This window comes from Bipolaris zeicola, assembly GCF_000523435.1.
Source record: "Bipolaris zeicola 26-R-13 unplaced genomic scaffold scaffold_88, whole genome shotgun sequence".
Lineage (NCBI taxonomy): Eukaryota > Fungi > Ascomycota > Dothideomycetes > Pleosporales > Pleosporaceae > Bipolaris > Bipolaris zeicola.
The window spans coordinates 14,526-42,472 of NW_006912137.1; the positions used below are offsets into that span (position 1 = coordinate 14,526).

The window sequence follows — 27,947 nt, forward strand, 5'->3', positions numbered from 1 at the left end:
GAGTTACAATGGTCATGTTACTGATATTGTATGCTATGGTGCGGTAGTATCGCGTATACCGACACGTGAATGGGTTCAAGACCGGAATAGGGGATTACATGCATAAGAGCCGAGCGGTGAAGAAAATGTGAAAGAAGTATTCGAACATGACTGGCATTACATTGACATTACTACATACAGATTCCTCCCTGCGTAAAGAGACAGGAGATACATCTCCAACCTCGCATAAATCATGATACATGAGCTTGGAAGCACTTACAGCTCCATCTCAATGAAGATACTGAATTACAAGACAATAAGCCCAGCAACAGCCGCAAACACCACAGCCCCAGCCCCAGCAATCTTCGCCGCGCCACCGGTAAACTGAGGTAGTCCAGGACCAGTGCTTGTAGCATTGGGCAGTCTAGCCGACGACGACGCAACCGAAGGAAGCGCCACACTCTGCGAAGCAGCCGTCCTCGTCGAAGAACTCGCTCTCGCCGACGACGACGGGGACAGTGACGGTTCCGCAGGCGTAGACGAAGGCGACACCACTGCGCCCGAAGATGTCTCTTCTTCTTCCTCCTCCTCTACCTCCGTAGGCGAAGGCGACGGCACAGCAACCGAGTCCGACACGCCCGTCGGCACCGCAACCGGCGTCGACGTCTCCGCCGAATCAGGGATAAGCGGGACATCGAGGCCGAGTTCTTTGGCACACTCCTCTGCGTTGAGGTTCTCGGGGCAGCAGTAGGTTGAGCCGCTGGCGTCGTGGGTGCAGTAGTCGCCTGCGCCACATGCATCTATTCTCCCTGTTAGCTACTTCTCCCCTTTCCATACTAATCGTTCACTCAGAAGTAAAGGGGCGGGGGGGGGGGGGTTTTGACGAAGGAAAAAATAAAGAAAGGGGGGGGGATGTAAGAACGTACTTCCAGTCCCATCAGTACAACAATGCGTGCCATCGGTAGTAGAATGGCAACTCGTAAACGAGCCGTCGGTCGGGCACTCGACGTACTCTGCTCCGCACGCTTCCTGGCATGTATCACCGGGCATGTCGCAGTAGCCTGTGGTGGGGTAGTAGCCCTGGCGCTTTGCAATGGCGGAGCCGCGCTTGAGCATTGCTGCGAAGGTGGGTTTGCGGTGCGTGTGGGCGCGCGGGGCGAGGGCCAGCGAGGTGCTGGTGAGGAGGGTGAGGGTGAGGAGGGCGTGTGGGATGTGCATTTTTCTTTTTGGAAATAGTATATCTGAATGATATAAGAAGGGGTGGAGCGAGAAAAGATTGAGGGTTGATTGGGAGAGAGAGATAGAGGAAGGAGGAGGAGGAGTTGGCTTTGTAGAGATACAGATGGAGAGAGAGGGTTTATATATCATGGGTTTGACTGTTTCTGATATCTTTAACTTAGTCCTTTCAGCTAATGGTACAGTGGCTATGGAAAGCTATGGTCCTCCTCTCCTCTTGGCTTGAGACGGTAACTTCCATCCTCTAGGCTCCCAAAGGTCCCACTCAGCCGCTTTCTCTCTCTCTCTCTTCGCCTACTTTTACTCTATCCTCGGATTTTGCTTGGCTTTGCTTGGCTTTGCTAACCAGGTATCCAGACCGGGGGGGTTTTTTTTCGCTTTGTTTCTCCACCCTCTTGACGAGCGGGGATTGGTCACGTTTGCAGCACTGAGGGCTGTGGAATATGCATGTGTTGCTAGTAGTGTTGTTTTTAATTAACAGCTCATTGCTTTGGTTTCCTTCATCAATCAAATGAGAGCACATGGTAGGCAAGGAGGGGGGACGGGGGACGACAAGGCAGATTCTCTGCGGTGTGCGCTTCGCGTATATCGCTTTCTGGGCCTGTTTTGCTGGGAGCTGGAGGCGGTGGATGGGCTGGATGGACCAATTAGGGAGAAGTGTGGCTGAAAGACTGACGATGGGCCCTTGTTTAGGTAAGTTGGGCGGGTTGAAGTTGTTTTTTTCCGTTGTTGTTCCTGCATGTGTGGAGAAGGAGGGCGGTGCTATATTTGTTAGAGCTGAGGTGCGGCTGGAGGTTGAGGAGATGTCGTAGCGTGAGGCTGATTGGTGCGTGGACTGTGAGGGAAATCTGGGGTAGGGATTTGTGGTCTAGGGATGGCTGTTAGAAACTATCTTTGGAGATGGAATTTCATCGAGCATTCAAAAATTTAGATAAAATTTACTACGTATTTTGTGTACTCGTTTTTTTCTACAGCAAGAAATTCAAGCGCTTGTCTCGTCGATGAGTTGTCGTCGATTCAGGTAATAAAACTACAGAATTAGCGGTGTTTTGGCCCCCACAGCCACATCTCACCATCCCATCTCCACTAACCTGTATACACACTAGCGCCCTTAACTCCAGCGGTCAAGCTGAATGCATCACATGGCTACCGATTCCCCTGCGCTTCCACTTATCGCCTGACGATTCGTCGCCTACAATGCATACCACATTATTCAAGACGACCCAAACTGTGCTTCTCGTCTAATCGGTTATGCCTTTGCCAAAGTGCCTCAGGCGCCCGGTAGTGCGTCCAGCCGCGTCCACGGGCCAATCCCAACGGAAAAAGTGTCGCATGTGCAACCATCTCGACCCAAGAGGCCACGCCAACTCCGTCTACGAAACTGAGGCTGTGAAAGAGCTTCGCGCGAGTTTGAGCCTTGTGCTGGATGCGTTGAACCTTGCAAAGGTCAAGGAAAGTGGATGTAGATTTTGCTATGTTTTGGTCCTTGTGCTAGATGCTTTCTTCAGTGGGTGGAGAAGTGCGAGGGCTAGAGTACGTGTTGATATCAAAGAGAAGGCTACGGTTAAGATTACGCTTGGTGGGGAGCGCTGGAAGGATGAGATTGCGGAGATTTATGCTGCACCAGGTAGGCTACTCTTTTCCATGGCGGATGTCGCGCTTTTGCATAACACGCTTGATTTCTTCTTGAGGACTTTGCTTTAGCAGGTATTCGGCTGTGCACATACGCGAGTTGGTACTATCTAACGACCTGCAGCGACACGTCCTCCATGGCCTACTCTAGGCTTTGCCCATCACATACCGGTCAACTCGGGATCTGATGACACTTTCAACTTTATTCGACGTTGTATTACAGGTTGCATCGGGAACCCAAAACATACAGCATGCAAGTTTCCTTGTCCTTCGGCCTTGTCCCCTCCCAAGCGTCTCCTCGACGTAGGCAAAAGTTCTTCGCCAATCAGGCTGATTGACACACAATGCAAGAACTTTCAGTATGCTGCTCTGTCGCATTGCTGGGGATCTTCCCAGCCGCTCGTTTCAACGAAAGAGACGTGGCCTAAAATGTCGGTCAACATCTCCTTTGATACCTTCCCGCCCCTATTCCAAGACGCAATCATCATCACCCGTCAGCTTGGCTTGCGCTACTTGTGGATCGATAGCCTTTGCATCATCCAAGATTCAATTCGAGACTGGGAGACTGAGTCGGCGAAGATGGGAAGCATCTACCAAAACAGCTACATCACTATAGCTGCAACGCAGTCTGCCAACAGTAGTGTAAGATGCTTGGTCGAAAGGCGGAAGCCCGTTAAGATTCCCTATAACAACACCACTGGAAAACAATTTGCACTAAGAGCGAGGAAAATACTAGATCACCACCCGAGCCATGCCCCTGGCGGAGGTCCTGCGAAGCCAGTCGGCCCACTCACATCGCGTGCTTGGGGGCTACAGGAGCACGTTCTTAGCACAAGGATACTACACTATACCGCAACAGAATTGCTATTCGAGTGCAAAACTTCGTATCGCTGCGAATGCATGCCGGAACGCAGGGCCTACCCCACCACCCCCTCGCTGATTCCCAAAGCCGTTGCCAGCAAGAAAATAGACGCCGTGTGGCAGGCGTGGCAACGTGTCGTCGAGCACTACACTGCACGTCATCTTACCATCGCCACAGACAAATTCCCCGCAATCTCTGGTATCGCGAGTAAGATCAGAAAGGCAACACATTCCGAATATCTCGCCGGACTATGGAAACACAACTTGGCTTCTGACATGCTATGGCATGCCAATCGGTCAAATACTGCTTGTCCAGATAACTTTGCGCCAGATAATTGGCGCGCCCCTTCTTTCTCATGGGCGAGCTTGGATGTGCCGGTCACATATACGTTGCTGGATGAGGAGGAGCGCGAAACATTCAAATCCATGGTCACCATTGTCGACTGCAAGGTTACTCCTACTGGGCTCAATCCGCTGGGTGCCATCTCTAGCGCTTCTCTTACTCTGCGAGGCCCCACCATATCTTGCATGTTATCTGCGAAGAAGAATCGCGGGGCGTGGGAGTACAGTCTTGTGATCAAGGGTACGAGTACCATTCGCATGACACATGACTGCTTACTCTCCGAAGCGAAGTTTGAGAATAGTGATGGAGAAAAGCAACTGACGGTTCGTCGAGCGCTGGCTACTGATACCGTATCTCGGTTTGAGGCGACAGTCATGTGCTTGGGCGTTGCTCGGTACGACAACGTTGTTGCGGGTCTTGTGCTCGGGATGTCGGCTGAGCATTCTCCAGCGTGGGAGCGACTCGGCACTTTTGCAGCAGGCACGGAAGCGATTGAGAAGTGCGAAGAGATGGATTTGGTTCTTGTTTGAGGTCGATCAGTGCCAGGGGGTCAAGTTTCTATTTTCGGTGTTTTGATCAACAGTTCTCTCTGACATCATGTGTTTTAGCGTTCCAGACTTGAGGATTTGACTACGGTAGAATGATCAGCGTATTAATGAATATCTGGCATCGAGTGTATCTGCTGGCAGGTAGAATTTGGCAGGATCGAGGAAACCGTGGGGTGTGTACAGTGTTAATGGATCGACAAATCTCGATGTCAAGGATGGGAAGCGGGCTCTTCTTTATATCGTATGACGCGCATATATTAGAAGCATGATTGTTATATTACCGTCTATTAAACCCTACATACAAACTTCGACCGAATATCAAAATAGTACAAGCGGCACGTGTGTCGTTGGGACTACGCATCGTGACATTGAAACAAATGAGAGCGAACTTGAGATTACCTACCCTGAGTCGCTGACATGACGCAATTCACCAGGGCATCATCATCGTATTCGTCAATTCGAGACACACCCGGGGTACTAAACATTAACAACTATTGCTTAAGCAGATCATGCCAGTTTTCGGATGCGTCGGATTTAACCGCACGTCAATGAGGTTACTCGCTGATCTTTCAAACGCGTGGGTAAGTTTATTGAGAAGGGTATATCGTTTGAAGCACCCGCTACGGCATCGCCTCCACGTTTGTATGAAGCGGATACGGTATGAGTACTAAGATCCAATACCTTAGTGGTGAGCTGCCTAGAATCCAGCCTGGTGGTCTACCTAAATCCCTGCGTCAATAATTCTGAACATGACGCTGAAATGTGCACGCTGACGCGGCTCAACAACTAGCTCTGTGAGATGTCTGCATACACTGGGACTGGAAGCCCTAAGCGTATTGATTTTAATTTTGATAGTGATAGTCTTTGTCCAGGCAAGCAGCCTTTTCCTCTTTTGCCCTGGCAGTCATCAATGTCAACGTCAACCTCGCCTGGCAAGTGACCGCACGGTGAGCACTGCCTCACAAGGATAAGCCGAGATCCATTGCCTCGAACGACGATGCGCATGCCAAAACAAAGCTGGTGCCTGGTCGCGCAGCCCGTCAAGCAAGGTTGGGTCCAACGTCTTAGCACGATGGGGTCGTGGTTGACCGTACTAACTAGAATGACTTTTTTGTCGCTCAAAGAAACTTGAAATCTCTAGTAGTAAGTAAGCAAACTCTCTTGTAATCGGCATTTCATACGTTAGCTCGCATCCACAGGCAGTGTCCCCGCTTCCCCCTTTCTCCCAATCATTGTTCTCGACCTCATCAGCCCGTCTAGAATGTACCATTTGTAAAATCTTTCGATATCCCCTTGATACTTGGTTCATCTGCAGAGCTCTTGATTCGTGTGTGCCAAGCGCCATAGTAATTACGGGCCTGGGTCCTGGCACTCTCCCGTCTTTGGGCTGACTCGCAAGACGAATAGCAAGCTCAAGGACAACAACGGTTGGATGATGCCGTTTGTCAATAGAGTTAGGCCTTAACTATGCAAATAATCATTTGTCTCTATAGAGTTCTATGAGGCAATGATGCTTTCATCTGGCATATGCAGGGCGGAGGCAAGATGCACGTTGCAGAGGTGAATTCGCAACCACAGGAGTCGTCACGTTTCTGCGATGAGCAAATAGGATCCCAGCAAAGATTAAGAAGTCTGCAGGCGACGTTTCAGTGCTGCGTGATGTTATCGATTATCGCAAAAGACGAACAAACAGTAAGTTTTCCTTGGTGTATTGTCGTCGTTCTAGATGATGTTGTACGTGCTATCCTCCTATTTAGGTACAAGCGCGCCGATCCTCGACTAGCGTGCCTTTGGGCGAAACACTTCGAAACGCCCGCATCTACGCTTGTTGTGCCACGGTCCGCGGCTTAGACACTCCATCCACGCAAATAGGACGAAAAACGGGTCCATTTGCCCCATGGCTCATTGCATCATGCTAGTCCCCGAGATGATTTGCTTTTGGCGCCGTTTTGCTGGGCGGTTGGCCTGAGACCCCACTGTAGACGCCTCGTTTCACAGGCCGAGTGTTTATATAGAAGAATAGCCTTCAACGAGCGGTGGTGCTTTACCGCCCGACACGAAAGAGTTCTGGCAGGTTTGTTCGGTTTCTCACATCGTCCATTTTTTGTCTTTTTTTGACCTGTGTTCGCTGGTCGTTCGTTCGTTTCGTGACTCGTTTACAAATACAATCTGTTCTAGCACAATGCTACACTCGGTTTTTCTTCTTTCTCTGCTTTCGAGCACGGCCTTTGCCGAGCTTTCGAAAAGCAACTTGAAGACTTATGTTGGAAGCCTAGAGCTTTCGATTCCTTTCTCGCCAATCAAGGATGACTACCGCACTGGACTGCCACACCACCACCGCACGCCTTTTGCGGTCTCACCGGATGGAAAGTCGGCATATCTCGCATACCTTGGGGCGTCAGGAAAGGGAGTTCATGTACAGAAGGTTGATCCTGTTACCTTCAAGGCTGTCGGAGATGCTGTGACAGTGAGTTGCGCAAAGGAAGCCGGCGGTTTGGTCGCTCATAATGACGGATTCGCCCTTCTTACCAACGAACCTATGGACGTCGGAACACAAAAAGCACCTCCTAAAAGAGATCCGGTAGCTGTACTATACCGTTGGACTCATGGCAAGCGGGTCTTTAAGAGATTCCTTGGTGGCCCAGACAATGTCGGTGAGGCAGGCGCAACATGTTCACCATATCTGAATGGTGATCTTGCTTATTCCCAGGAAACTGGCATGTATGGAGCCTATTTTGTTGTCACTAGTTACGATGGCCCTGCACAGGGTCACTTTGGCGATTCTATGCAATACATCAGCGACAACGGCACTATTGAGAAGATTGAGGGCGCGACTAAAAACTGGGGCTGCTCCTTCAACACTGGCATTGCACTCGAGGCTTCTGCCTCGGCACCCTTTGCTAGTGTTTGCGCTGACGACCAGGGCGGAATTTGGCTTAACACAGGTGGTACTGGAATGGAAAAGACTGGTGTGAAGGTCTCAAACGAATACGCGAGGAACGGTGCTTCAAACGAGCCCATGGGAGGCATCTCTGGATCCTACAGCAGTCTTACCCGCTTCATCAACAAGGACTCGTACATCTTCACCTGGGTATCACGCGGCTCCAAAGATTTGACCGAGAACAAGCAACTGGGCGCAGGATACACGACCTCCTCATACCGTACCAAGAACCGTAACGTCGCTATCGCTACCTTCTCCGACAAGAAGACCATGGTCGGCAAGCAAGCCACTAACCAGCCTGGACCCGACGGCGACTCGCACGTTAACTGGATCACAACCGGTTCTTCTGATTGCCAGAATGCCCGCGTAGCCACTTTTGATGGTTCCAACGCACTCGTCACATGGGAGGAGATTGCTGAGCCAACTTGCAACTTCCCAGCTATGGGCTGTGAGGGTGAATTCTCAGGCACTTACTTCCAGCTTGTCAAGGATGGTAAGAAGGTTGGAGAGCCGGTCAAGTCTATGGATGTGTATGTTGCCGGAGACATGGTCACCATGCCCGATGGCCGTATCTGCTGGCCTTATGTTGATATGAACTGGTCCCTCAATGGTCCTGTTGCTGACCGAAAGACGACCAATGCCATCAGCTTCGCATGCATGTCATCTTGCCAAGGCAAAGCTTCTACACCATCCAATTCAGATGCACCACTCAAGCCCTCTTCGCCATCGAAGCCTGTCTCGTCACCTGAGCCTGCTGAGCCATACCAGCCTGCTGAACCACCCAAGCCTTCGGAACCATCCACCCCTGCTGAACCATCTAAGCCATCTTCACCTACCCCACCACCAGCGTATAACACTCCCTCAGCTCCAGCCCCCGCACCCTCCGCGGCTTCAACACCAGCTCACCACAACGCCCCACCAGTCCCCACGCTCTCTTTCTCTCTCTTCAACCCGGACTCCACCCCACCACCAGCCCCCAAACCAACCCCATCGCCAATGCCAATCAACGACAACAAACCCCGCCCTTACGAATCCGTCTACGTCCCCGCCTCCCTCTCTTTCGACCCCATCATGGCCCCAGCCTTCACTCACGTCCTCCCGGGTCTACCCGGTGAATTCACAAACGGGCCCGTGTACTCGACTACCAACACACCTGCTGCGCCTACGGGATCCGCGGTACCGTGTTCGGGTGCTGGTTCTGGTGCTGGTGGGTCGTATGGGGGTTCCTACGGGGGCTCCTATGGTGCAGGTGTGTATGGAGTTAAAGGAGGTTCGTATGGCAACCCGGGTGCCGATTCGCCGTGTACCTTGCGGACGGTTGTTAGGCCTTCTGCCAGCAGTGGGCCCTCGTATTAAAAACAAAAAAACAGGACCTGGAAATTGGGTAGTATGCCAGGAACCTTTTTGTTTAGGTGTTTAATCGTAATCAGGGGGGTTCTTTGGACACTCTCTTTCTTTGTCTGTTTTTGTACGAGCTTTTGTATACGATATCTTTCCTTCCTCCCTCTCTTTTATTTTCTACTTTTTTTTCCTTTTGTTGGAATGGGGGATAAGGCTGCGTTGAATACCCGTTGAGTGGGGATGGCTGGTTTTCTTCTTGGATATGCTAAAGATAATTTGAAATGCGATGAAAAACTGTTAAAGATCGTGTGTGCTTGTAGGATGTGTGCTTGTGATGTATTTATGATTCTTTTTGCTTAGATGATATGTATAAGGGATTGAGGAGGCAAAGTCTCGGTGTTCATTCAAGACAGTCAATTAACGTATCCTCAAAACACTCACAATGAACCAGATACCAATATCATGAAACTCATAACATTCATAAGAGTTAGGAATGACTCAGGGGTATTACACAAGCGCTAGCGAAGTCAATGCCAACAAAACCACTCCAAACTCCTCGCTTTCACACATATCATAGCAGCTGGACGCCGTCGCTCCGACATCCAGCCAGTCTCATCCTTCCCAACCTCAAGTTGCATACACTCAAACATGATCATGCCTGCCCAACTTCTTGCCCATCTTACCGAGCGTCTTCGCCTCGGCCTTCTTGATCTTAGCTAGTCGTGCCCTGTATGACTCGTCAGTCTTTTGCTCTCCCAGACAACCAGTAATATAGTATAAAAGAAAAGGAAAACTTACTCTTCAGCAGCCTCCCTCTCCAACCTAGCAACATGCTCGCGTGCCTCCCTGACCGCACTCCTCGCAACCGCCAACGCCCGATCCGCCTCTCGCTCTGCCGCCTCGGCATTCGCTAGACTCTGCTTTGCATTGACGATGCTGGGGTCTCCATGAGATGACTTGCTGAAGAAGCCAGAGGAAATCGTGTTGTTGTTTGATGTGCCGGAGCGCGAGGCTGAGCTGCTGTGGCGGTGGTGGTGCGTGGTTGTAGTAGCTGCGTGGGGAGAGGAGGAGCGACGACGAGAGAAGAGCCCGGATTTCTGAGTTGGGGCTGGGGTAGGGGGAGGCGAGGGCTCGCGGCGGGATCCGAAGAGTGGCATTTTTGGTAATATTATTTCCTTTGGGAGGTATTGCTAGACTTCTTGTATAGTGATTTGGGAGTAGGCTGGATAGGGATAGATTGCCTTTGTTGTTTATGGTAGAGGACTGAGAATAGATGGGGACGAGAAAGGAAAATTGGATATTCGCAATTGACTTCTTATATGCGATTCGCGCTTTCCACCCCGTCATATCGTCGTTGCTTCCCGTGTATGACCCCAATCTACCATCCCGTTGTGCAGAGAAGCAGGGTTCAGGCTGGCGACATCGACGTCACAGCCCGCCCCAAAGAAGTTGTGATCAGCCAAAAAGGCCCGCTTACAGCACACATGCTGCGACCGCCACTATCGTCATCGCACTGTGTGCCGCGCTCATTGCAAAACAACAGAAAAGGGGCGTGACGGTTTGATGCAGTATAGAGATGTTAGTTGGATGGTTTGTTAGCGTTGGTGTTGAATGTAAAGGTGGGTCAGAAACAGGGACATGTGCCGGATACAACGGCGAGAGACCCTTGACACCCCGGGTCTGAGAGTGGGCTAAAGAGCTTGATTGAACTTCATGAACAAGGTTTTGAAAGCATTTTGGTGCCGATATAGCCGTTATTGAGAAGGCAAGCTTGTTTGTTACACAGGCGAGGGCCATGGAAACGGCCCGATGGAAATCCTGTGGGTCAGACGTGCACAGCGCCAAACTGGTGATGCAAGATGGAAACATGATACTTTGATAATGTTGTTATTCCTCTATAATGAACAGTGGTAAGCTGCCAGATTCATGCGCTCGCGCGCCTATGTATACCATTTTTTACTCGAGACGCCGCCCAATGCAACCGGTCCATGTTACGACAAAAGATCAGATTACCCACATTGCGCATGGTCACTTTGACCAACCACGAGCTTGCTCGTAGTCTTGAGGATGCTAATGACCATAACAGTGCATCCAAATGCCACTACAGCGCCAGCTACGTATGTCATTGTGCTTTTTTGCGACAGTTTGATGTAGCAGAGAGGTGGGAGAATGAATGCGAGCGCGCAAGCAGATGTTGCGCCAAACAACTCAAAAACAACGCCAATGTCGCAGGTGAGAAGGGAGAGCGTGAGAGCAGAAATCACAAGCGAACTAGTGAAGATTATGTGGCGGTTGGGGTTGTAGTGCTCATCGGGGAACCAGTAATTGTTCATTACTTCTCGGCAGACAAAAGCTTCCAGTGGAAGTGTGGTAAGCATGTTGAGGCCGAAGAACAGACGTGCAATGTTGACCATGAGATTATCGTTGGGGAAATTGTTGAGCACATTGCCGAGCGTCTTGTCACCAAAGGTCAGGTAACCTGACAGTGCCATGACAAGACATGCGACAAGGGATATGCCAGTGCTATAGTGTGTGACGCGGGAGAAACGATCGATGGTCGGCTTGCGCAGGGAGCCGTAGATGAGGAGGCTGTTGTGGTGGCAGACAAAAGCAAAAGCAATGACGCCTATGGATTCGAAGATGCCCGAGCGGATAATGAGGGAGCCGCGTAGTTGGCCCCTGGCCTCAGCAGGAACGCGGAAGGATTGTGTAACAACAGTCACAATAATGACGGTCATGCTGACCAAGGCGAAGCCACTGGCTTTGGCAAGCTGCAAACGGATTAGTGTGTGCATTCTCTTGCTCGGTAATGAAGCTACCTTTGAAATGTCACGGTAGAGCGACAGGGGAAACGATATGCCGAGAATGAGCAGAATCATGACAGCTCTTCTGTTGGTAAGTAGCCATAGGAAGGACATGTCTTCTAGAGAAGGAAACATTGAATCCAAAACCTTTGGTATCGTGTCACCGACAATAACGCAGAAGGCTACCATGCCGCCAAAGGCGCTGTATGCTGTCAATACATGTGCTTCCAGATATGACAGAATTGACGTACAAGAGCCATTGCGCGAGGGATATAGCCACGAGCCCGGATTTCCCAAAGCAGTGTTGTACCGTCGCCTGGAAAGAATCCGTCCCGCTGAGCTTCGAGTTTATGACAATGAGTCGAATTGTCCAGTCTACGATGATTGTGAGGCCGATGAGCAGAGCGGTTCCTGTCAACAGGCCGGCATTGCGGATAGCGTACGGTTGGCCAATGATACCAGCCCCTCTACTCCAGATTAGCCAGTGTTCTTTCATCCATTGTTCTCAGTGCATGCCTCACATTATACTGTTGGCCATATTCATGAATGCGCTTCGCATTCCGCTGCGTGGCCGTGCGCTCTCCAGGTGGTCTTCTGGGTTGAAGTTCTGCTCGGCCACCGTGACACTCGGCGCCTCGATACCAGTGAGCAGAGGCAGCCGCTGTGTCTCCTGCCCCTCTCCGTCATTCATGTAATCATCTCCGTCCAACTCTACCCAGTCGGCGCTGCCGTTTGCATGTCCATTCATGCTCCTCCTCGGCTCTTCGAAACGGACGCGGTTCGGGGTTCTCGGAGTGCCATCTGGGCGATGTTGTGCAAAGGACGATTGCCGCTTGATCCCGCCATTTGGACGTGACCCTGGGGGCGCTGGGGAGGTGGACGTAGCTCGCGACGATGAGGGCGATGGCGATAAATGTCGCGGACTTGGTTTGATTTCGGGTCCTAATTCAGAGTCACTGTCTGAAGGATGCTCATGCAGGAGCTTTTGGCTTTCGCTCATCGTGGCATTGTCAAAACTCGGGAGATTCGTACCTTTGGCCAGCGTGGAACCGTCATCCCCGACTTATTACATCGGTCTCAAGAACACGAGACCCCTGTCGAACCGCTAGTCTATATTAGGAATAGTGCATCCCTTCCCCGAACGCCCGCCCGGACGAGCTGCGTCGGTCTTTCGTCCACAACCGGTACAGGATAGTACGTGCATCCATGTAGGCATCCAGTCTCGAATTAATATGCTATGCGACCTCAACTAGACTATAACTCGATGTCATCTGTTTCATGTTCGAGAATACCCATATTCATGCCCCTATTTGTGGTCGACAGAATGGCGTCGCCTAAGTTGCATTTCTGAGTGTAGTGGGAAGTTCAGGAGATCCATATGGGCAATTTCATGTGTCTGAGACATATATAAAGTTATTCAAATCCTAGATTGCTTGACAGAATCTCAGATGGAAATCGCCAAAGATCATTGCCACTTATCTCTTTCATCAAAGCTCTGAGTAGGAACGACTCACACTGGAACGACCGAGACGTATCTTGAGGCCATGAGTAAAATGTACTTGAGGGTCTTTCGAGGCAAGTACAAAAATCCGATATATTAACTGCACGGCTAGGTTCCGTTTGAACCCCTGCCCATCTGTCATCAAACCCGTCGAAGGTGTAAGACTGTTCTATTGTGCATACTCTACCGCTTACCCGAAAAGAGGCCCTCGCAACATAACACACAGTGTGCTGGGAGGGTTATTGTTTCCTAAAATTCATGAATCCAAGAGCAAGAATTCACTGTGGCACAGGAATCTCCTGTCGTACAGTGCTGGCCAGCATTGTGACTATTACAACGCACACAGATACTCCACAGTGCTCGCAAAAGCTCCCTTCTTATATCCTTCCAATTTTTGCCCACAAGATCTGCAAATCCGAGCCCAAAACCAAAATACTAACCCCAAATCCAACTCTGAACCACTTACACAAGAAGATGCCTTCCCTAACCAACCTCAAGCTCTTCAAGCACCCCAACCCCTACAAAACTGCCCAAATCCCTACTCGCGCTAGTCACCCAGATACCCAGGTGAAGCAATCTTCCACCCCAGTTATGCATGCTCCCGTCCAGGTCAAGTACGCTCTCACTCAATTCAAGCATGCTATCGCCCAGGACAAGCATGCTACCACCCTAGGAGTTCATCCATCTATTCATACGCCCACACCCATTTCTAAGAAGCTCGAAACCTCAGAGGACGACTCAGAGGACGAAGACGTGATGAATATGATCAAGCCTGACCCGGAGGAAGTAGGTGAACACTGGGATGAGATGGAAGATCTCACAGAAGACCGTGAGTGGACTGTTGAGCAGCTGATGGATGATGCACGCCCAGGACGTCGTCACGCTGCTTAGACGCCTGGTCTGATTCCGACAGCCATATGATTCAATTTCATCAAAATGCAGTAGGAACTACACTGTAAGGCAGGGACATACCATGAAGTTCTGACCGTCTCAGAGTAAAGACCATGCAGCCTGGAAGTTCTCAAGATGAAGACCATGTAGCTGACTTTCCCAGGCCAAAGAGAGTAGCATTGATCGTAGCACACCGTCTACCCCACACCCATCACTCATAGTAACGGTAAAAAAAATTAGAAAATCATTAACTATTATCTTATTCCAAACCACATGTACGTGATCAACCATTGACCATTCCTCAGTGCCCATGTCCCAGCGCCCAGCGCCTCGCTAAATGTCCCCCAAAAAACTCCCGCAATGCAAAACGCCCCAACCCAAACCTCAACTACTCGTTTGTTGCTTTAGTCTTCTTACTCATCCGTTGCATTCATCTTCCCCATCTCAACCCCTACCTCATCCGTACTCATCCTCTCCCCATCCGGCCCCCTCCGTCCACCCCCTACAAACCCCCACACACTGACCCCCGCAACAATCCATGCCGCAATGAGAAACGGCACCATAACTGCCCGTCCCGCCGTCTCAATCGAACACTGCTTAGCGTAGTCATCGCGAACCATGCCCGCGCCTTCGACGCTTTTGAGTGAGCAAGCCCAGGTTTCGAGGTCGAAAGTGCCGCGGTCGTAGCGGAAGACGGGGTCAGATGGGCTGGCGATGGTTGGAGTGGTGGAGGTAGAGTTGGCGGTGAGTTCGGAAATGTAGGTGGGGCGGTAGGTAGAGGAGTTTGTGTGGGTGGTGTAGATTGCGACGAGGGCGAAGAGGACAAGGATGGCGTTGACGATGTGGATGAACATTGTGTTGCGGCGGAAGGCATTCGATTGAGTCTTACGAGAACGTTAGCTATTTTTGGATGAGGTTTTTGGGGAAGGGTCAATGACGTACCCTTTTCCCGCTCTTCCAGTCGATGATTACGAGGGCTAAGTGGCCTGTGGCGAGGGAGAGGCTGATGGCTGCGATGATGATGGCGAGTTTGGTTGGTAGGGTGTGGAGCATTCGTGGTAAGGCGGCCATGATGATGTTTCCGTTCGTGCTGCTGGTGGTGTCTGGGTCGAATAGGAAGCCGGTCATGCGGTTGTCTTCAACGAAACTGTATGTGATTGCCTTGAGCGTCATGACGAGTATGGCTGTGATGAAGAGAGCGAGGAGAGAGGCGCCATAGATTTTTCGTGCTATCCGGTGATGTGGACATGAGTTCGTATCGAATGGATGGTTGAACATGGGCGAGTCATCTTGTTTCCGAGGGAGTAGAGACTGGACTTTGGCGATTAATGGTGGCAGACTGAATTTGGACTTTTTTGTGTCGGCCATTTTCTGATCTTGACTCGTCGTTAAGGGTAACCCCTAAGGTTTACGTTTGGTCGGTCCGGTTGTAATGGCTCACTTCTGGAAAGAAGTTTGAAGCAAGTCTTGCCGTGTGGCGACTATGTAGACATCAGTCGGCTACCAATCAGGTACTGCAGAATAAAAGGAATGAAAGATTGGGACGGCTCGGGAGACGGCATGCGATACGGTCAGGTTAGATATTATCCAAAATCCATCTGACAAACAGAACAACACAAATGCCACGTCAGGCACCCGTGCCGTACCTCATGCTATCATTACCCTCTATTCGAGCTTAGCTGTCAATGCTGCTATGCCAGCATATGGCTGGTCTGAGGCCTCTGTCAAGGTGTTGCCTGAACGGTCTGGTATGTATCCGACAATTTTTGTGTACTTGGTAATGCAATGACAGGTGTCAAACACTTGTTGTGGTTTTGTATTGGCTGTTTGGGAGGTTCGTGACAACAAGTGTGTGAGATGCGCAACGTGCACTGTCCCCAGACTGAACCCACGATGGTTCTCTCACGTCGCAATAACACGGGCAATTAAGCTGAATGCGTATTTATTTTTGTGTCCATACATAAGGCAGAGACAGACGGGATTGATATGCGGAGCATTTTGGCGCCACTTCTTTTTAATACTCCGCATGAGATTGGATACGTACCCCTCGTCGCAAATGAATTGGGATGCAATGATTGATAATACCACCGTGCCTCGTAGATATTGTCTGTTAATTATTTGAGAATGACGCGCGCGCCTGAACAATGGCTGCACACATTCTGAGGCTGGGCTCTAATTGCCATGTAGCGACAATGTTAAGCATAATGCCAATGCTGAATCATGCCTCAGGTTCTGCTACAAATCAGATCGGTGAGGATGCTGTTTGGCCGGGGTATTGTATCGCTTCTCGATTGAACCCGCTTCGGTTTCTTGTAGCGAGATATATCCTTATGCTTTATTAGAACTCAGAACACGCACATACGCGTGATATCATAAACACTGTTAACATCCACATGTGCGAGAGCTGCGTGAATGGAGAATTTGTCATGTCCATTCGCTGTGCCGTGAGGGGGGGGTGCACGCTTAGTTGCAGCTGTACAAAGCAAGGGTCATTGATCTGGACATGAGAAGTGTCATGCTGGATAAGTACATAGTAGGCTGCGTCCTACAGCTGTCCTACTGTGAAGCCGAATAATGTCGGTCAGACGTTGGGATGACCGTGCATCTGATGGGTGATGTCACATGTAGTAGACAGCCGAGCGCTAATTGTGTGCAAGTCGCGAGAAACCAACGACGCGTTCACACGACGTCCTTTCTTCAACAACAATAATTCTCAACACCCACCATGGCTTTTACAGCACTCAACAACCGCCCGTCGGCACCCGTCGTGCCTGTACAAGCCCCTGCGCCAGTGTCAGAACCGGCCCCGGCTTCGGTACCGACACGTGCGCCGCATCCCCAAGAAATCGATGTCGCCTTTGCTAGTAATCACGAGCTGCGGAAGCGCGTACACGCCGCCATAGGTATGTTTCTTTTCAAAGAATGCATTGAATTGCAATTGAACATACGAGGTAGATCAATATCCAGCACAAAGTACATTATTTCGCGACATTTCAACATATATCCTCAATCAAACCTCGCAACCTGCCGCTGAACCAGCGACTAAGAAGCGCAAGATTGAGGAGAGCAACAGCGTGCAGAAGGCCCCATCCGCAACTGGGGGCAGCCTCACAAGTGCTGCAACCCCAGCATTCAAGACATACGCTGGTGTTAGCTTCTCGATACCGCAGCGCAAGAAATTCACCCTCGAGTTACTGGACAAGAAGGACGGTGGCATACGGGCGATTGGTGCGAGCGGAAATGTCGAGTTTTCAATTGCGTGGAAAGATGTTGACCAGGTTTTCTGCCTGCCTATTCCTGAAAAGGCGAAGAAGCAGCACAACTTTGTCATTATACCACTACATGGAGACGGTGTTGCCCCCGTACCTGAAGAGCTAAAAGCCTCACCGCCAGAGCCAATCGTGTGGACGTTTGAGGAAGCTACGGGAAAGAACATTGTAGAAGGCGAGGACCCAGGGCCAACTGCAATGGCCGACGCAATACACCACTGCCTGATACAAGCAGGCACAGGAAAGCATGTCGTCTTTCCCGATTCAGATGAATTCGCAAGCGCGATCCCGGAGAGCCACAGAAAGGGCGAGAAGGCATACCACGTAAAGGCACACCGAGGAAGTAAAGAAGGTGCGATACTGCTTCGCGTTATTTCCGCGCGTTACACCTATTGACACTGGCTAGGCTATCTATTCTTCACCTCTGTAGGTATTCTCAACGGCTTTAAAAAGCCCCTCGCCTTCTTCGACTTCGCCGCCATAACCAGCATATCCTACACCGCCGTCCTTCGCAATACGTTCAATCTCGTCATCACCACACCCACCGGTGATATCGAATTCGGTATGCTTGACCAAGCAGACTTTGCCGGCATAAATGAATATGTGCAGAAGCACGGTCTTCAGGATGCTAGTTTGGCAGCCGACCGACGTGCTAAGAAGCTTAATGTGAACAAGGTTGGCGGCAAGAAGGACGCTGCCAATACCGCTGAGGCTGAAGGGGCTGCGGAAGAAGAGGAGAGCGAGTTACAAAAGGCAGAGAGGGAATTACAGGAACAGGAAGACGACGAAGAAGAGGATGACGATTTTGATCCAGGGAGTGAGGGCGAGAGCGAGGGATCGGGATCGGACAGTGAGGACGATGAAGAAGGTGAGGGGTATGAGGAGGGCGATACTGCAGAGATTGAGCCTGACGAGGTGGACCATGATGAGATGCAACACTAGTGATGATCTGGAACTCGGCATAAATACCCAACATCGCCTTTTCTCCTTCAGCATGCATGAACTGCCTATCCACATGATACCTTTCCTTGTCTTCGGAAAAATCCTGGCTCGATAGGATTTTCCTGGCTACGCGCCTACCCTTATGCTCAGATGCCGGATCTCTTCACGACTTGATTGATGTGTTTCCTATGTGTTCGAAATGTATTCATCAGGAAGTGACGCCAGTAACCTAGCTATCGGGTGCGCACTGCCATACCTTCCGCTACAGAAGTTACTGCCCGTTACACCACCCAGATTGTCTGTCGATGACAGCTGTACTCTTCTCCCCATGAATAAGGTTTGTCAATCGGGAAGCGAGACATGAATCTCCCCTCATCGCATCCTCTGGAATATCAACACACTATTGCCAACACAGTCTACATACAATTCTTGTTGGTTTTCTAAGCTTACGAGGCCCCTACCAATTTGCATCCCATCGATCTCCGTAATCAAAACGAACTGGTTCAAGATGAGCCTTTTCTTCATGGCCTGCCTTCTAGCGATATATCTACCTATCATCAACGTATAACTCCCCTACTTCCTTCAAACCGCCCCCTTTCTCTCCGCGCCGCTTAACAGTTACAACAGGAAGCTGATCCCCGCTATACCAACGGACACCACTCCTATGATGTCGCTTATGACCATGCGGGACGGCCACGGCGCCGCAATAACCAGGTTCGAAGAGTGGAGAAGAGGCGACGAGTGGTGCGGATAGTCGAACCGGAACGAGCGAAGTGGAGCCGGAAGAGATCCAGATCCAAGCGACGTCGCCGAAGAGATTACTGACACTGAAACCTGAAGGAAAAAGGAGATGCAGCAGGGTGGAAGGGGTCGGAGAGGATACTTGGAACTCTCCGTTTCTGCAACGGGGGATATACAAGATAATCGGGAAAGACAATCATCGCATTTTGCCTTCTAGACCACGTATACAACCCGGAATAGTGGTGGAAGCAAGCTGTATGACGGGACAGCTGTTTCTTTCCGACAGCGATGACAATGACAAGCGCGTCTGCAAATGATGGCCGGCACATATATGCACTGACCAAAACATTAATCACCTACAAATCCTCTACTTTCAATGACGCAAAACATTTCAATTCAGGAGATTCCATCTCTTGCAATCGACGATTCCCAAAAATGAAGCAGAAGCATAGAAAAAAGGATGGCTTCATGTCAGATGTACACTTTTGTCTCGCTATCCTAGCATCCTTGCTGGCTACTTTCATATTTGTAGTTCCTATAGTGCACGTATTCGCATGGTTTCTGACACGCACACAGCAGCCACACTGGGGAATGCACAATGATACATCAAGAAAAGACCGCTTTTTTGTATGCTATGAACTTGTCGCATCCCAGACCCGACTCAAATTATTATCTACATCTCCCAATACATCCCATTTCGTAGACTCCCTTCTCAAACCCGAGTTTGATTCGTATCCATCCTCTCAATATTCTTCTCCCCCTCCGACTCCTCCGACTCATGCGTCCCCCGGCGCATAAGGTCCTTCGTGACAATCGGCCTCCGAACCTGATGACGACTATGCGGATTATCCGGACACTGAAACGCCGCTGCCTCATGGTCATCAAAGTCCTGCCCCGGATTCACAGTCTCGTAATCGACAGCCTTGACAACCTTGTATACCCCACATGCCAGCAGCGATCCCATGATCGGCCCAAACCAGTAGATATAATGGTAACTGGGGAAATCGCCCGTGACGACGCAAGGTCCAAAGCTACGCGCGGGATTCAGACTGCCGCCTGTGAAAAAGACACCGAGCATCTCCGCAACGAACAATGCCATGCCAATTCCAACAGGGGCAAGAAACGTCGCCTTGTGCTTTTCGGCGGCAAGCATGAAGACAGTAAAGACAAGTAAGGAGGTTAAGAACATTTCGAGAAAGACACCGCGAGCGGGAGATATGCCTGCGCTCAGCGTCGTGCTTACGGATAAGGGACCTGGCAAAATGGCGTGAACAACGCCTGCAGCCGCAATACCGGCAAGCACTTGCGCTACGAAGCACATGATTGCCCGGGGAAGAGGCACGCTGCCGATAAGGTAGAGACCTAGCGTTACCTTTGCAGCAGCAAAACAAAAGTCATCAGCCCAAGAAACTCAAGTCTCGTGTTGACTTCGCTTGGAGATTACAGCGAGTGAAATAAGGGGGGCAGGACTTACAGCAGGATTAAACAACCCCCCACTGACTCTGAAGAAACACCACACATTGATCATTAGACTGAACCCAAACACCAAGCTAATGTACAGCAACACGCTCGTGTCAGGTACCTGGAGAATATCGTCGGAGTTTGTGTTGGAATCGGATCGGTTGGCTTGGTTACTGTTGTTCGCGACGCTGGTGCCGCCAAAGGCAAAGAAGAGGAACATGAATGTGCCTGCGAACTCTGCTAGTGCGGCTACAGAGCGGTTGTGCCAGTTGTGTGAGATGAGCGTTGTGCGGACTCTGGTGCCCTTATGGCCGTGTGTAATGGATTCTATGTGGTGCCTGCCATGGGAATTGCTGGGGTGAGAGTCTTGGGGTTCATTCTGAGGGGCTTCAGGATGGGATTGGGATGGTAGGATGTCGTTTTTGTGAAACGGAAGGAGGTTTTTCAGGGGCATGATGGCTTTCAACCCTCCTTTTTGAGGTTGGTGAGGCTATTTATGGGTGTGAAGAGTGAATTGTATGACTTTGGACAGGAGCATTGAGTTCATTGCTACAACGAAATTGGGAGGCTACACTTTGGGCTTTTAATTGTCGACGATAGAGACGGGAGCATTTGGATGACGATTGCGCACCGAGACGAGGGATATGACGCAGCAGCAGGATATGACCGCATCGCCCGTTGTTTGATACTGCGACAGCTTTCAAATTTTCCCTTTGGCAAGACCCTATTCGTTCTTCACCCCTACTTGCAGGCTCGAACGGGCTGGAGCAGGTCTTTGATCTACAGAACATATCGTGGTAACTTTCCGCAACCCCGCTGCTAAGTGTCTTGTGGTTTTCGATATATCCCTCATTTGATACTTCAATTCATCCATATTACTCCACACATATAACCCATGTGTTCAAACCCCCTTTCCTCGAATATTTTTCCTGGAAATTTCAAATTTCAGCTGAAAGTGCAGAGTTTTGCATGGGTGAAGGGGCTAGAATCTATGAAGTAAGACCGCTCACGTATTCTCAGCCCCCGAAATCATAGTCGTAGCCAAGGAAAAAGCAATAGGACAGTTGCGGGGTGAACTTATGTTCGCACATGGACAACATCTGATTTTCAACGTTCATGCAATTGCCTATACGTCGATCCATAAGTTCAATTGACACGTCGCAAAATTTCAATTCCAGCTCGGTCTGGTCGCAACGGTCTTCAACGGCTGTGGTAAGATTCAGCTTTCAAGGTGGGGGCTAGTGCGGTGTCACCAAAGTATGATTGCTGGGTTTAGGTGTAGATCTGATCAGCGGCTCGTGGCTGTATGCCCGAAAATTTCCCCCAAAATGGATTGGCGATGCTCAATTTTGGAATGCTGACTTCTAGGTATGGGGGCGAGTAGGTAAGATCTGCGAGGTGCAGTGGGGGATGTGGAGAAGAGACATGTGAGGGATCGGCGTCGGCGCTGTTGTAATCGCGACGCGGTAGCGAAGCTAGAAGCGCGACGCCTTCTACGTATGTGCTACGTATTTGAATCGCACATGTCAATACTACTATGCGCAATCAATACGAATTGTGAAGAAAACACGAAGCCGAAAATGAGGCCACTTGCGATGTGTCGTGAAAAAGCCTGATATGCCAGGTGTAGTATTTGTACTCGGCTTCACCGGCACTTAGCTTAGTGTGCGTTTACGTTCGTGAGAGGCAATGTATTCTAGTATCACATGTGAATATACGGAAGACAATATTCTGGTAAGCCATTCAGCTGACATTGATGCTGATAACCAACGAATGGTGTGCGCATTTTGTGTTTTGGCTACTGTGCGTGTTACAGCGAATTGTATGCGAGCATGAGTACCAGCTAGCAAAGATACCAAGTAATTCCTCAAGAATTATATCCGAGCCGTCACCAGCGTAATATTTCTCCTCAAAACCTTTGTACAGATTCCATCATCAGAGCTTTTGTATGCTTTCAATTCGAAACAGGTTCAACAAATGTAGTTCTATACGAGGTTTTCGTCGAGGCTATGAATAGACACCCATACTTCACACTCTTAGTAAACTGCAATGACCAGCAGTATAACGATTGTGCGCTAAGCTTTCACTCGAATACGATACACTCCCTTGAAAAACCAAAAATCTCATGTTGTTCGAGTGCGGATATGTTAGAAAGAGATGTGACGCAGATTGTTTTGTTAATGCCTGGTATTTTTCCTTTTGGTTTTCAACCAGATTTACAGCTCTGTGTATTATGTTAGATTTTACATGGAATTTTTGAAATCAGCAATCCAGTAAGATAGCGATTCAATACATACTACTGCATAAGTTGTTGCAATTTTCATATCTGAGTGTTTCAATCAACGCAGAAGTATGCTATCATGAAACATCATACATCTATTGTTTGAGTCGATGAGATCGAGGAAGATCTAGTACATTGCTTATTCTACAACTCAGATAAAAGAACGAATTCTTTTTCGAAGTTTGAGAATTCTCTAAAACTAATCGCTGTTGTTCTGATGCACGAGGTTGTGCACAGCACTCGGCTTATTGATTGCGCACTAGAGTACTACAAGTACAAGGCTTTTCACTGTAGGTCATAGACATCCATTCCATGACAGGCAAAATCTATTCATTCGCCAAATGAATTCTTTACTTCCCTTCCCAACCGATATTCTCAAACCTGATTGGCTGATTTCGACTATGTGCACCCTCTAACAAATGGTATGATCTCTTCTATGTTACAACCTCACCGCTTGTGAGATATTCAAAATAACCAGAGATAAGAAGAGATGTATCACTGTTATCGTCAAGTATCTTACAGGTGGCAGTATCTTACATATAGGACGTCATTTCCTTGATTTGATGATCATACAGATGCCAGCCTTCATCTTCGAAGAAAACGGCTAATGTGCATATTCAATAGTTTCTAGTACCAGCCATGTAAACACTTGTATGCACAGAGACGATAGCTCTTACCATTTCTTGGACGAAAACCAAGTTACTCTATGTGCCAAGAGGAGAAGTGACGCAGTCATGCATGCTCCTTCCAACGGCGAACCATCTCCACACTGCCGCTTGCAGGGACATACGGCTTTCGATCAAACCGTTGCGTCTACTCTCATAGCGTACCGTAAAATCTATGACTCTGCATGAACCGCAGTCCTGATCCTCATTTGTCCATTGTCACAGCCAACTCGCCTTTTCATCATGTGCTCTCGCGACCACCAAGTACTCGTTTCATGCGCACAGACAACTCGATCAGTGTACCGGCCATGAAGTGGTACATCAACCCCTATTGTACACAGACAAAACCACCAAGTATTTTTGTCTCAATGGGTTACTTTTTGTGGGCCGGGCCTCTTTGGGCGAACTCTTTTGGACACTCTGGGGCTGGTGTACATTATGCTTTTTCCTTGGGTAGCTAAGTAAGTACCCAGAACTGCGCGGATGATACGGCAAACTAGTCGTAGTTGTTCCGAAATCGGTCCAAGTTAGGAGGACGCAACGTTCATTGATGTGCGTGGTAGCCAGAAGACTAGTGTTGATCACGTGAAGAATACGTCTCGTGAATATGGGCTCCAATAGTACTGAAAACCATGTCTACCTGCCTCCTCAACTCTGATCTGCGTTGAAGAGTAGTCTGGCATGGCAGGTAGATATGATGAGGTTGGGGTCGGTGCTCTTGTGGAGAAAGTTACTGGACGTGATGCTCTGTAGGCGGCAGCTGTATATGGATTCTTCACATGCGACCTACATTTCCTAGGTAACGATCTCAACGTGCTCAACCCAAACTCTTAAAATTCTAGAATGTTCAGAGCGCATTCCTAGCCCAACAAGCAAACAGACCCAAAACACTTGAGTACAAGCAGGTGTAGAATCAGTCCCACTCACTGCGGTTCTCGGCACGCTAATCAACCTCCTTCATGACGACCACTCTCTTCACCACTACCCAACCCCCCATTCTAAAACACCGAGACACGATCCAGCGTTACTCCACTTGCTCTGGCTATCGTGTCAGCGTAAAATAGGCACGGCTCGGCTGCTCACGTCCCCCAGATCCTGTTTCGGAAGTCCAAAAATGATCGACAGCGCCACCCGGCTCCCCATCTCAATTCCCGCTGCTGATTCTGCATAGTCTTACATGAACACGAGTGTCTCTGAACTGCCTATATGCAGGGTAATCGAAATACCAACTACTACTAAGTGATATAATGAGCAATTGATGGAGGAGCTATTCATAGGTATAACTAAATGCAGCGATCGGAAAGACTAAGAGTGTGGCGCATAGGTGAAGGTGTGGAACATCGGTGGTTTTGGGACCGGCACACCGATGCTTTTGACTGATGTGAGTGGTGTAGGAGAGAATGATCGCATTCGTCGGTGACACTCGCCGTCTTACTGCCCTCGGGCTCGTATTCTTCGTGTGCTGCGGACTCAGAAATCATCCTTGGGGTTTGGAACATGGACGATGACGGGAGTGTGCGCCTGCTTCTTATTTCAGTTTCACAATGCCATGAAACTTGAGTGCTCACATTCCTGTGCTTCATCCCTTAAGGACTTTTGATAGAAATCCAACTCTTGATCCATATATCAAGACGTACGCCCAAGGCACACGCACGCGTTGCCCACAGCTGAGGTCCGCATTCACGGAGCTTCGGCGCCAGCCACATCCAACGCACCCACCCCCCACTCATTGACCGAGAACCGATAAGCAAGAATCAATATCGACACTGGCAAATGGCGGCGCTCCCACCAATTGTACCGCTGTTCCGTAGGGGGCCTGGCCCGGCAGCCCCCGTATCAGCCCGGACATCAAGCGAGTTTACGTTCACGGATGCAGCATCGTCCCGCGTCATGTCGCTCGATGAACGGAATTTAATCGCAAGTCTAATCGCCGATCTCTCCGACAACTGTGAGACGGCTTTTGCAAGAGCACATATCCAAGCCCACGAGTGGGGACCAAGATATTCAGAAATAACAGAGCGAGATTGCACCGACCGACATTTTAGTAGACTATCGCGCCCACGGACTCGTGGTACCGCCACCTCATACACGCCTTCGAATTTACGCGAGGATCTCCGCGAGATCCGACCCTATCTGCGCGAAAGCACATTGTTGGCACTAGAAGGAATATTAGCAAACGGGATGGGACTAAGAGACGAGATGCCAAATACCCCAAAACCCCCGACATCGCCTCTGGCATCCTCTCCTTTGTCACCTCAATCTGGCGAAGGCTACTACGTACCCGTCATACTAGACTCCCAACAACCGTCCGGACGCTCCAGCTACTCGCGACCAACCAGCGTCAAATTCGACGACGAGCCGGACGAGTCTGGTATCTTTGCCCGCGACAAGCGACGGAGTACGAAGAGCAACCTTCGACACCCAATGGACGACACCACACCCCCAGACAACCTGAGGTCGACGTTTGAGAGCGACATGGCGGGCACCATCCCACCCGCGCCAGCCTATCCTTCAAAAGCCAAAACGGCTATTATTATGTTTTCTTTGTATATTGCCATTTTCCTCGTCGCCCTCGACAGAACTATCATTGGACCCGCTATTCCCGCCATTACAAACGACTTCAAGAGCATAGACGATATCGGCTGGTACGGCAGTTCGTACATGCTTACGGCCGCCGGTTTCATCCTGCTCTACGGACGAGTCTACACCTTCTTTTCGACAAAAGCTGTTTTCCTATCTGGTATTTTCTTGTTTGAAATTGGCAGCGTCGTTTGCGGCGCTGCGACGAGCAGCACCATGCTCATTGTTGGGCGCGCTATTGCGGGCCTCGGTAGCAGTGGTATCTTCACAGGCGCAATCCTTATCATGCTCAACACTGTGCCGCTCGAGAAGCGGCCGATGCTTCAAGGTCTTTTTGGCGCGTGCTTTGGCGTTGCGTCCGTGGCTGGGCCCTTGCTCGGTGGAGCGTTCACCCAGAGTTCGGCATCGTGGAGATGGTGCTTTTGGATCAACTTGCCGCTCGGAGGCGTTACGATTCTGGTTGTGTTTTTTATGCTCAAGTTGGATGAGCAGAAGCAGAAGCTGAAGGGTTGGGGCGAAATTGTTCGACAGTTGGATCCGCTTGGTACCCTGCTCTTTCTGCCATCAATCACCTGTCTTCTTCTTGCCCTGGAATGGGGTGCCGCTGAGTACTCGTGGTCGTCGCCGAGGATCATCGTTCTTCTCGTCGTCTTTGCCGTACTCCTTGTCGCTTTCACTGCATGGCAATATGTTACTCGCCACACTACGGCTACCATTCCCGCACACATCATTCTTCAACAGAGTGTCGCTTGCGGTGGTGCATCTCAGTTCTGCGTCGGAGCAACCATGCTTACGGTCTCGATTTACATTCCTCTCTGGTTCCAAGCCATCAAGGGCGTATCGGCAATGCAGTCTGGTATCAACACCATTCCACTTGTCCTTTCGGTCGTGGTGGGCTCAATCCTGTCAGGTGGGCTGGTACAGCGTTTTGGATACTACACTCCATTCATGATCTTTGGGTCTGTCCTCATGGCCCTCGGAGTTGGTCTTATCACAACATGGAACGTGAACACCAGCAGCGGCATGTGGATTGGCTACCAGATCCTTGTGGGTTTTGGAGTTGGAAGCACCATGCAGCATCCCAACATCGCTGTCCAAACCGTTTTGCGGAAGCAAGATGTGCCAACTGGAACAGCCATTCTTTCACTATGCCAGACATTGGGTGGAGCAGTCTTTACCGCAGTCGGTCAAAACCTGTACATCAGCAAGTTCACCGATGGCCTGAGGGAGATCGGTGGTCTTGAACCCCAACGCGTACTTGGTGCCGGAGCAACGGAAATTACCAAGAATGTACCGGACGATGTCAAAGTCAGAGTGCTGGAGGCCTACAATGTCGCCTTGACAAAGGGAACCTTCTTCGCAGCGCTTATCATTGCTTGCTTTGCCTTGCCGGCGGCTCTGGGTATGGAATGGCGCAGCGTCAAGAATAAGCAAGAACAGCCACCAAATGCTGCACCCAATGGAGACGTGGAGAAGCAAGATTCACAAGCGCAGCCACCTCGTGGTATCTTGAAGAATTCGACCGCCCCTGAAGGACAAGACGATGCTCCTCTTGCCCCACCGGCTCCATCGTGGAGGAAGACCTTCCGAGCCAGTGGCCATTTCTCGTCGTACTTGACTGCCAAGGTCAATCCTGATCTCCGGGGTGAATTGAAAGCGCCTAAATAGGGTAATGGATGGTTTTAATGTGTAATATGCCGACTTCAGTTAGATATCCCGAAGTAGATTAGATTATTTTTCAATATATTTCCACGTGTATACGGCAAATGCCGGATCGCGTCCCACGTTTCCCCCCAACAATGGTAGTACAAGAACGAAAAGATGTGGTCATCTCACGTGATATTAGGTGGTGCAACAATCTGTTTTCGCTCTCCACAAGCCGAGTCAAGATACACACACATGTCACTGTGCAGAAATGGACGCTGCGTTGC

The 27,947-nt window shown here is 50.0% G+C and overlaps 12 protein-coding genes across 12 annotated transcripts; 7 read left to right on the top strand and 5 right to left on the bottom strand.

The window, feature by feature from the left end:
- Positions 1-285: 285 nt before the first annotated feature.
- COCCADRAFT_97875 (uncharacterized protein) lies at positions 286-1,095 on the bottom strand (the record flags this gene model as incomplete). The annotated part of the gene is made up of 2 exons (XM_007714744.1): positions 286-779; positions 906-1,095. 2 exons carry the CDS (start codon positions 1,093-1,095, stop codon positions 286-288), a joined length of 684 nt encoding a protein of 227 aa, XP_007712934.1.
- Positions 1,096-2,466: 1,371 nt separating this feature from the next.
- On the top strand, positions 2,467-4,581 carry COCCADRAFT_97833 (uncharacterized protein; the record flags this gene model as incomplete). The annotated part of the gene is made up of 2 exons (XM_007714745.1): positions 2,467-2,842; positions 2,972-4,581. The coding sequence occupies 2 exons, from the start codon at positions 2,467-2,469 to the stop codon at positions 4,579-4,581; spliced, it is 1,986 nt and encodes a 661-aa protein (XP_007712935.1).
- A 988-nt stretch (positions 4,582-5,569) lies between these two features.
- Positions 5,570-5,731, top strand: COCCADRAFT_97914 (uncharacterized protein; the record flags this gene model as incomplete). The annotated part of the gene is made up of 1 exon (XM_007714746.1): positions 5,570-5,731. A coding segment is annotated over one exon (162 nt), but the record flags the coding sequence as incomplete, so codon positions are not given.
- A 1,050-nt stretch (positions 5,732-6,781) lies between these two features.
- COCCADRAFT_56055 (uncharacterized protein) lies at positions 6,782-8,206 on the top strand (the record flags this gene model as incomplete). The annotated part of the gene is made up of 1 exon (XM_007714747.1): positions 6,782-8,206. A coding segment is annotated over one exon (1,425 nt), but the record flags the coding sequence as incomplete, so codon positions are not given.
- Positions 8,207-9,523: 1,317 nt separating this feature from the next.
- Positions 9,524-10,038, bottom strand: COCCADRAFT_37344 (uncharacterized protein; the record flags this gene model as incomplete). Its single annotated transcript, XM_007714748.1, has 2 exons — positions 9,524-9,608; positions 9,680-10,038. 2 exons carry the CDS (start codon positions 10,036-10,038, stop codon positions 9,524-9,526), a joined length of 444 nt encoding a protein of 147 aa, XP_007712938.1.
- Positions 10,039-10,890: 852 nt separating this feature from the next.
- On the bottom strand, positions 10,891-12,685 carry COCCADRAFT_5589 (uncharacterized protein; the record flags this gene model as incomplete). Its single annotated transcript, XM_007714731.1, has 4 exons — positions 10,891-11,652; positions 11,701-11,887; positions 11,937-12,152; positions 12,207-12,685. The coding sequence occupies 4 exons, from the start codon at positions 12,683-12,685 to the stop codon at positions 10,891-10,893; spliced, it is 1,644 nt and encodes a 547-aa protein (XP_007712921.1).
- A 975-nt stretch (positions 12,686-13,660) lies between these two features.
- COCCADRAFT_37346 (uncharacterized protein) lies at positions 13,661-14,077 on the top strand (the record flags this gene model as incomplete). The annotated part of the gene is made up of 1 exon (XM_007714749.1): positions 13,661-14,077. The coding sequence occupies one exon, from the start codon at positions 13,661-13,663 to the stop codon at positions 14,075-14,077; it is 417 nt and encodes a 138-aa protein (XP_007712939.1).
- Positions 14,078-14,490: 413 nt separating this feature from the next.
- On the bottom strand, positions 14,491-15,445 carry COCCADRAFT_5591 (uncharacterized protein; the record flags this gene model as incomplete). Its single annotated transcript, XM_007714732.1, has 2 exons — positions 14,491-14,961; positions 15,020-15,445. The coding sequence occupies 2 exons, from the start codon at positions 15,443-15,445 to the stop codon at positions 14,491-14,493; spliced, it is 897 nt and encodes a 298-aa protein (XP_007712922.1).
- Positions 15,446-16,802: 1,357 nt separating this feature from the next.
- COCCADRAFT_37348 (uncharacterized protein) lies at positions 16,803-18,288 on the top strand (the record flags this gene model as incomplete). The annotated part of the gene is made up of 3 exons (XM_007714750.1): positions 16,803-16,980; positions 17,033-17,698; positions 17,753-18,288. 3 exons carry the CDS (start codon positions 16,803-16,805, stop codon positions 18,286-18,288), a joined length of 1,380 nt encoding a protein of 459 aa, XP_007712940.1.
- Positions 18,289-19,741: 1,453 nt separating this feature from the next.
- Positions 19,742-20,944, bottom strand: COCCADRAFT_97846 (uncharacterized protein; the record flags this gene model as incomplete). Its single annotated transcript, XM_007714751.1, has 2 exons — positions 19,742-20,401; positions 20,504-20,944. The coding sequence occupies 2 exons, from the start codon at positions 20,942-20,944 to the stop codon at positions 19,742-19,744; spliced, it is 1,101 nt and encodes a 366-aa protein (XP_007712941.1).
- Positions 20,945-22,454: 1,510 nt separating this feature from the next.
- Positions 22,455-22,730, top strand: COCCADRAFT_97885 (uncharacterized protein; the record flags this gene model as incomplete). The annotated part of the gene is made up of 1 exon (XM_007714752.1): positions 22,455-22,730. A coding segment is annotated over one exon (276 nt), but the record flags the coding sequence as incomplete, so codon positions are not given.
- Positions 22,731-25,209: 2,479 nt separating this feature from the next.
- On the top strand, positions 25,210-27,684 carry COCCADRAFT_5594 (uncharacterized protein; the record flags this gene model as incomplete). The annotated part of the gene is made up of 1 exon (XM_007714733.1): positions 25,210-27,684. One exon carries the CDS (start codon positions 25,210-25,212, stop codon positions 27,682-27,684), a length of 2,475 nt encoding a protein of 824 aa, XP_007712923.1.
- Positions 27,685-27,947: the final 263 nt, after the last annotated feature.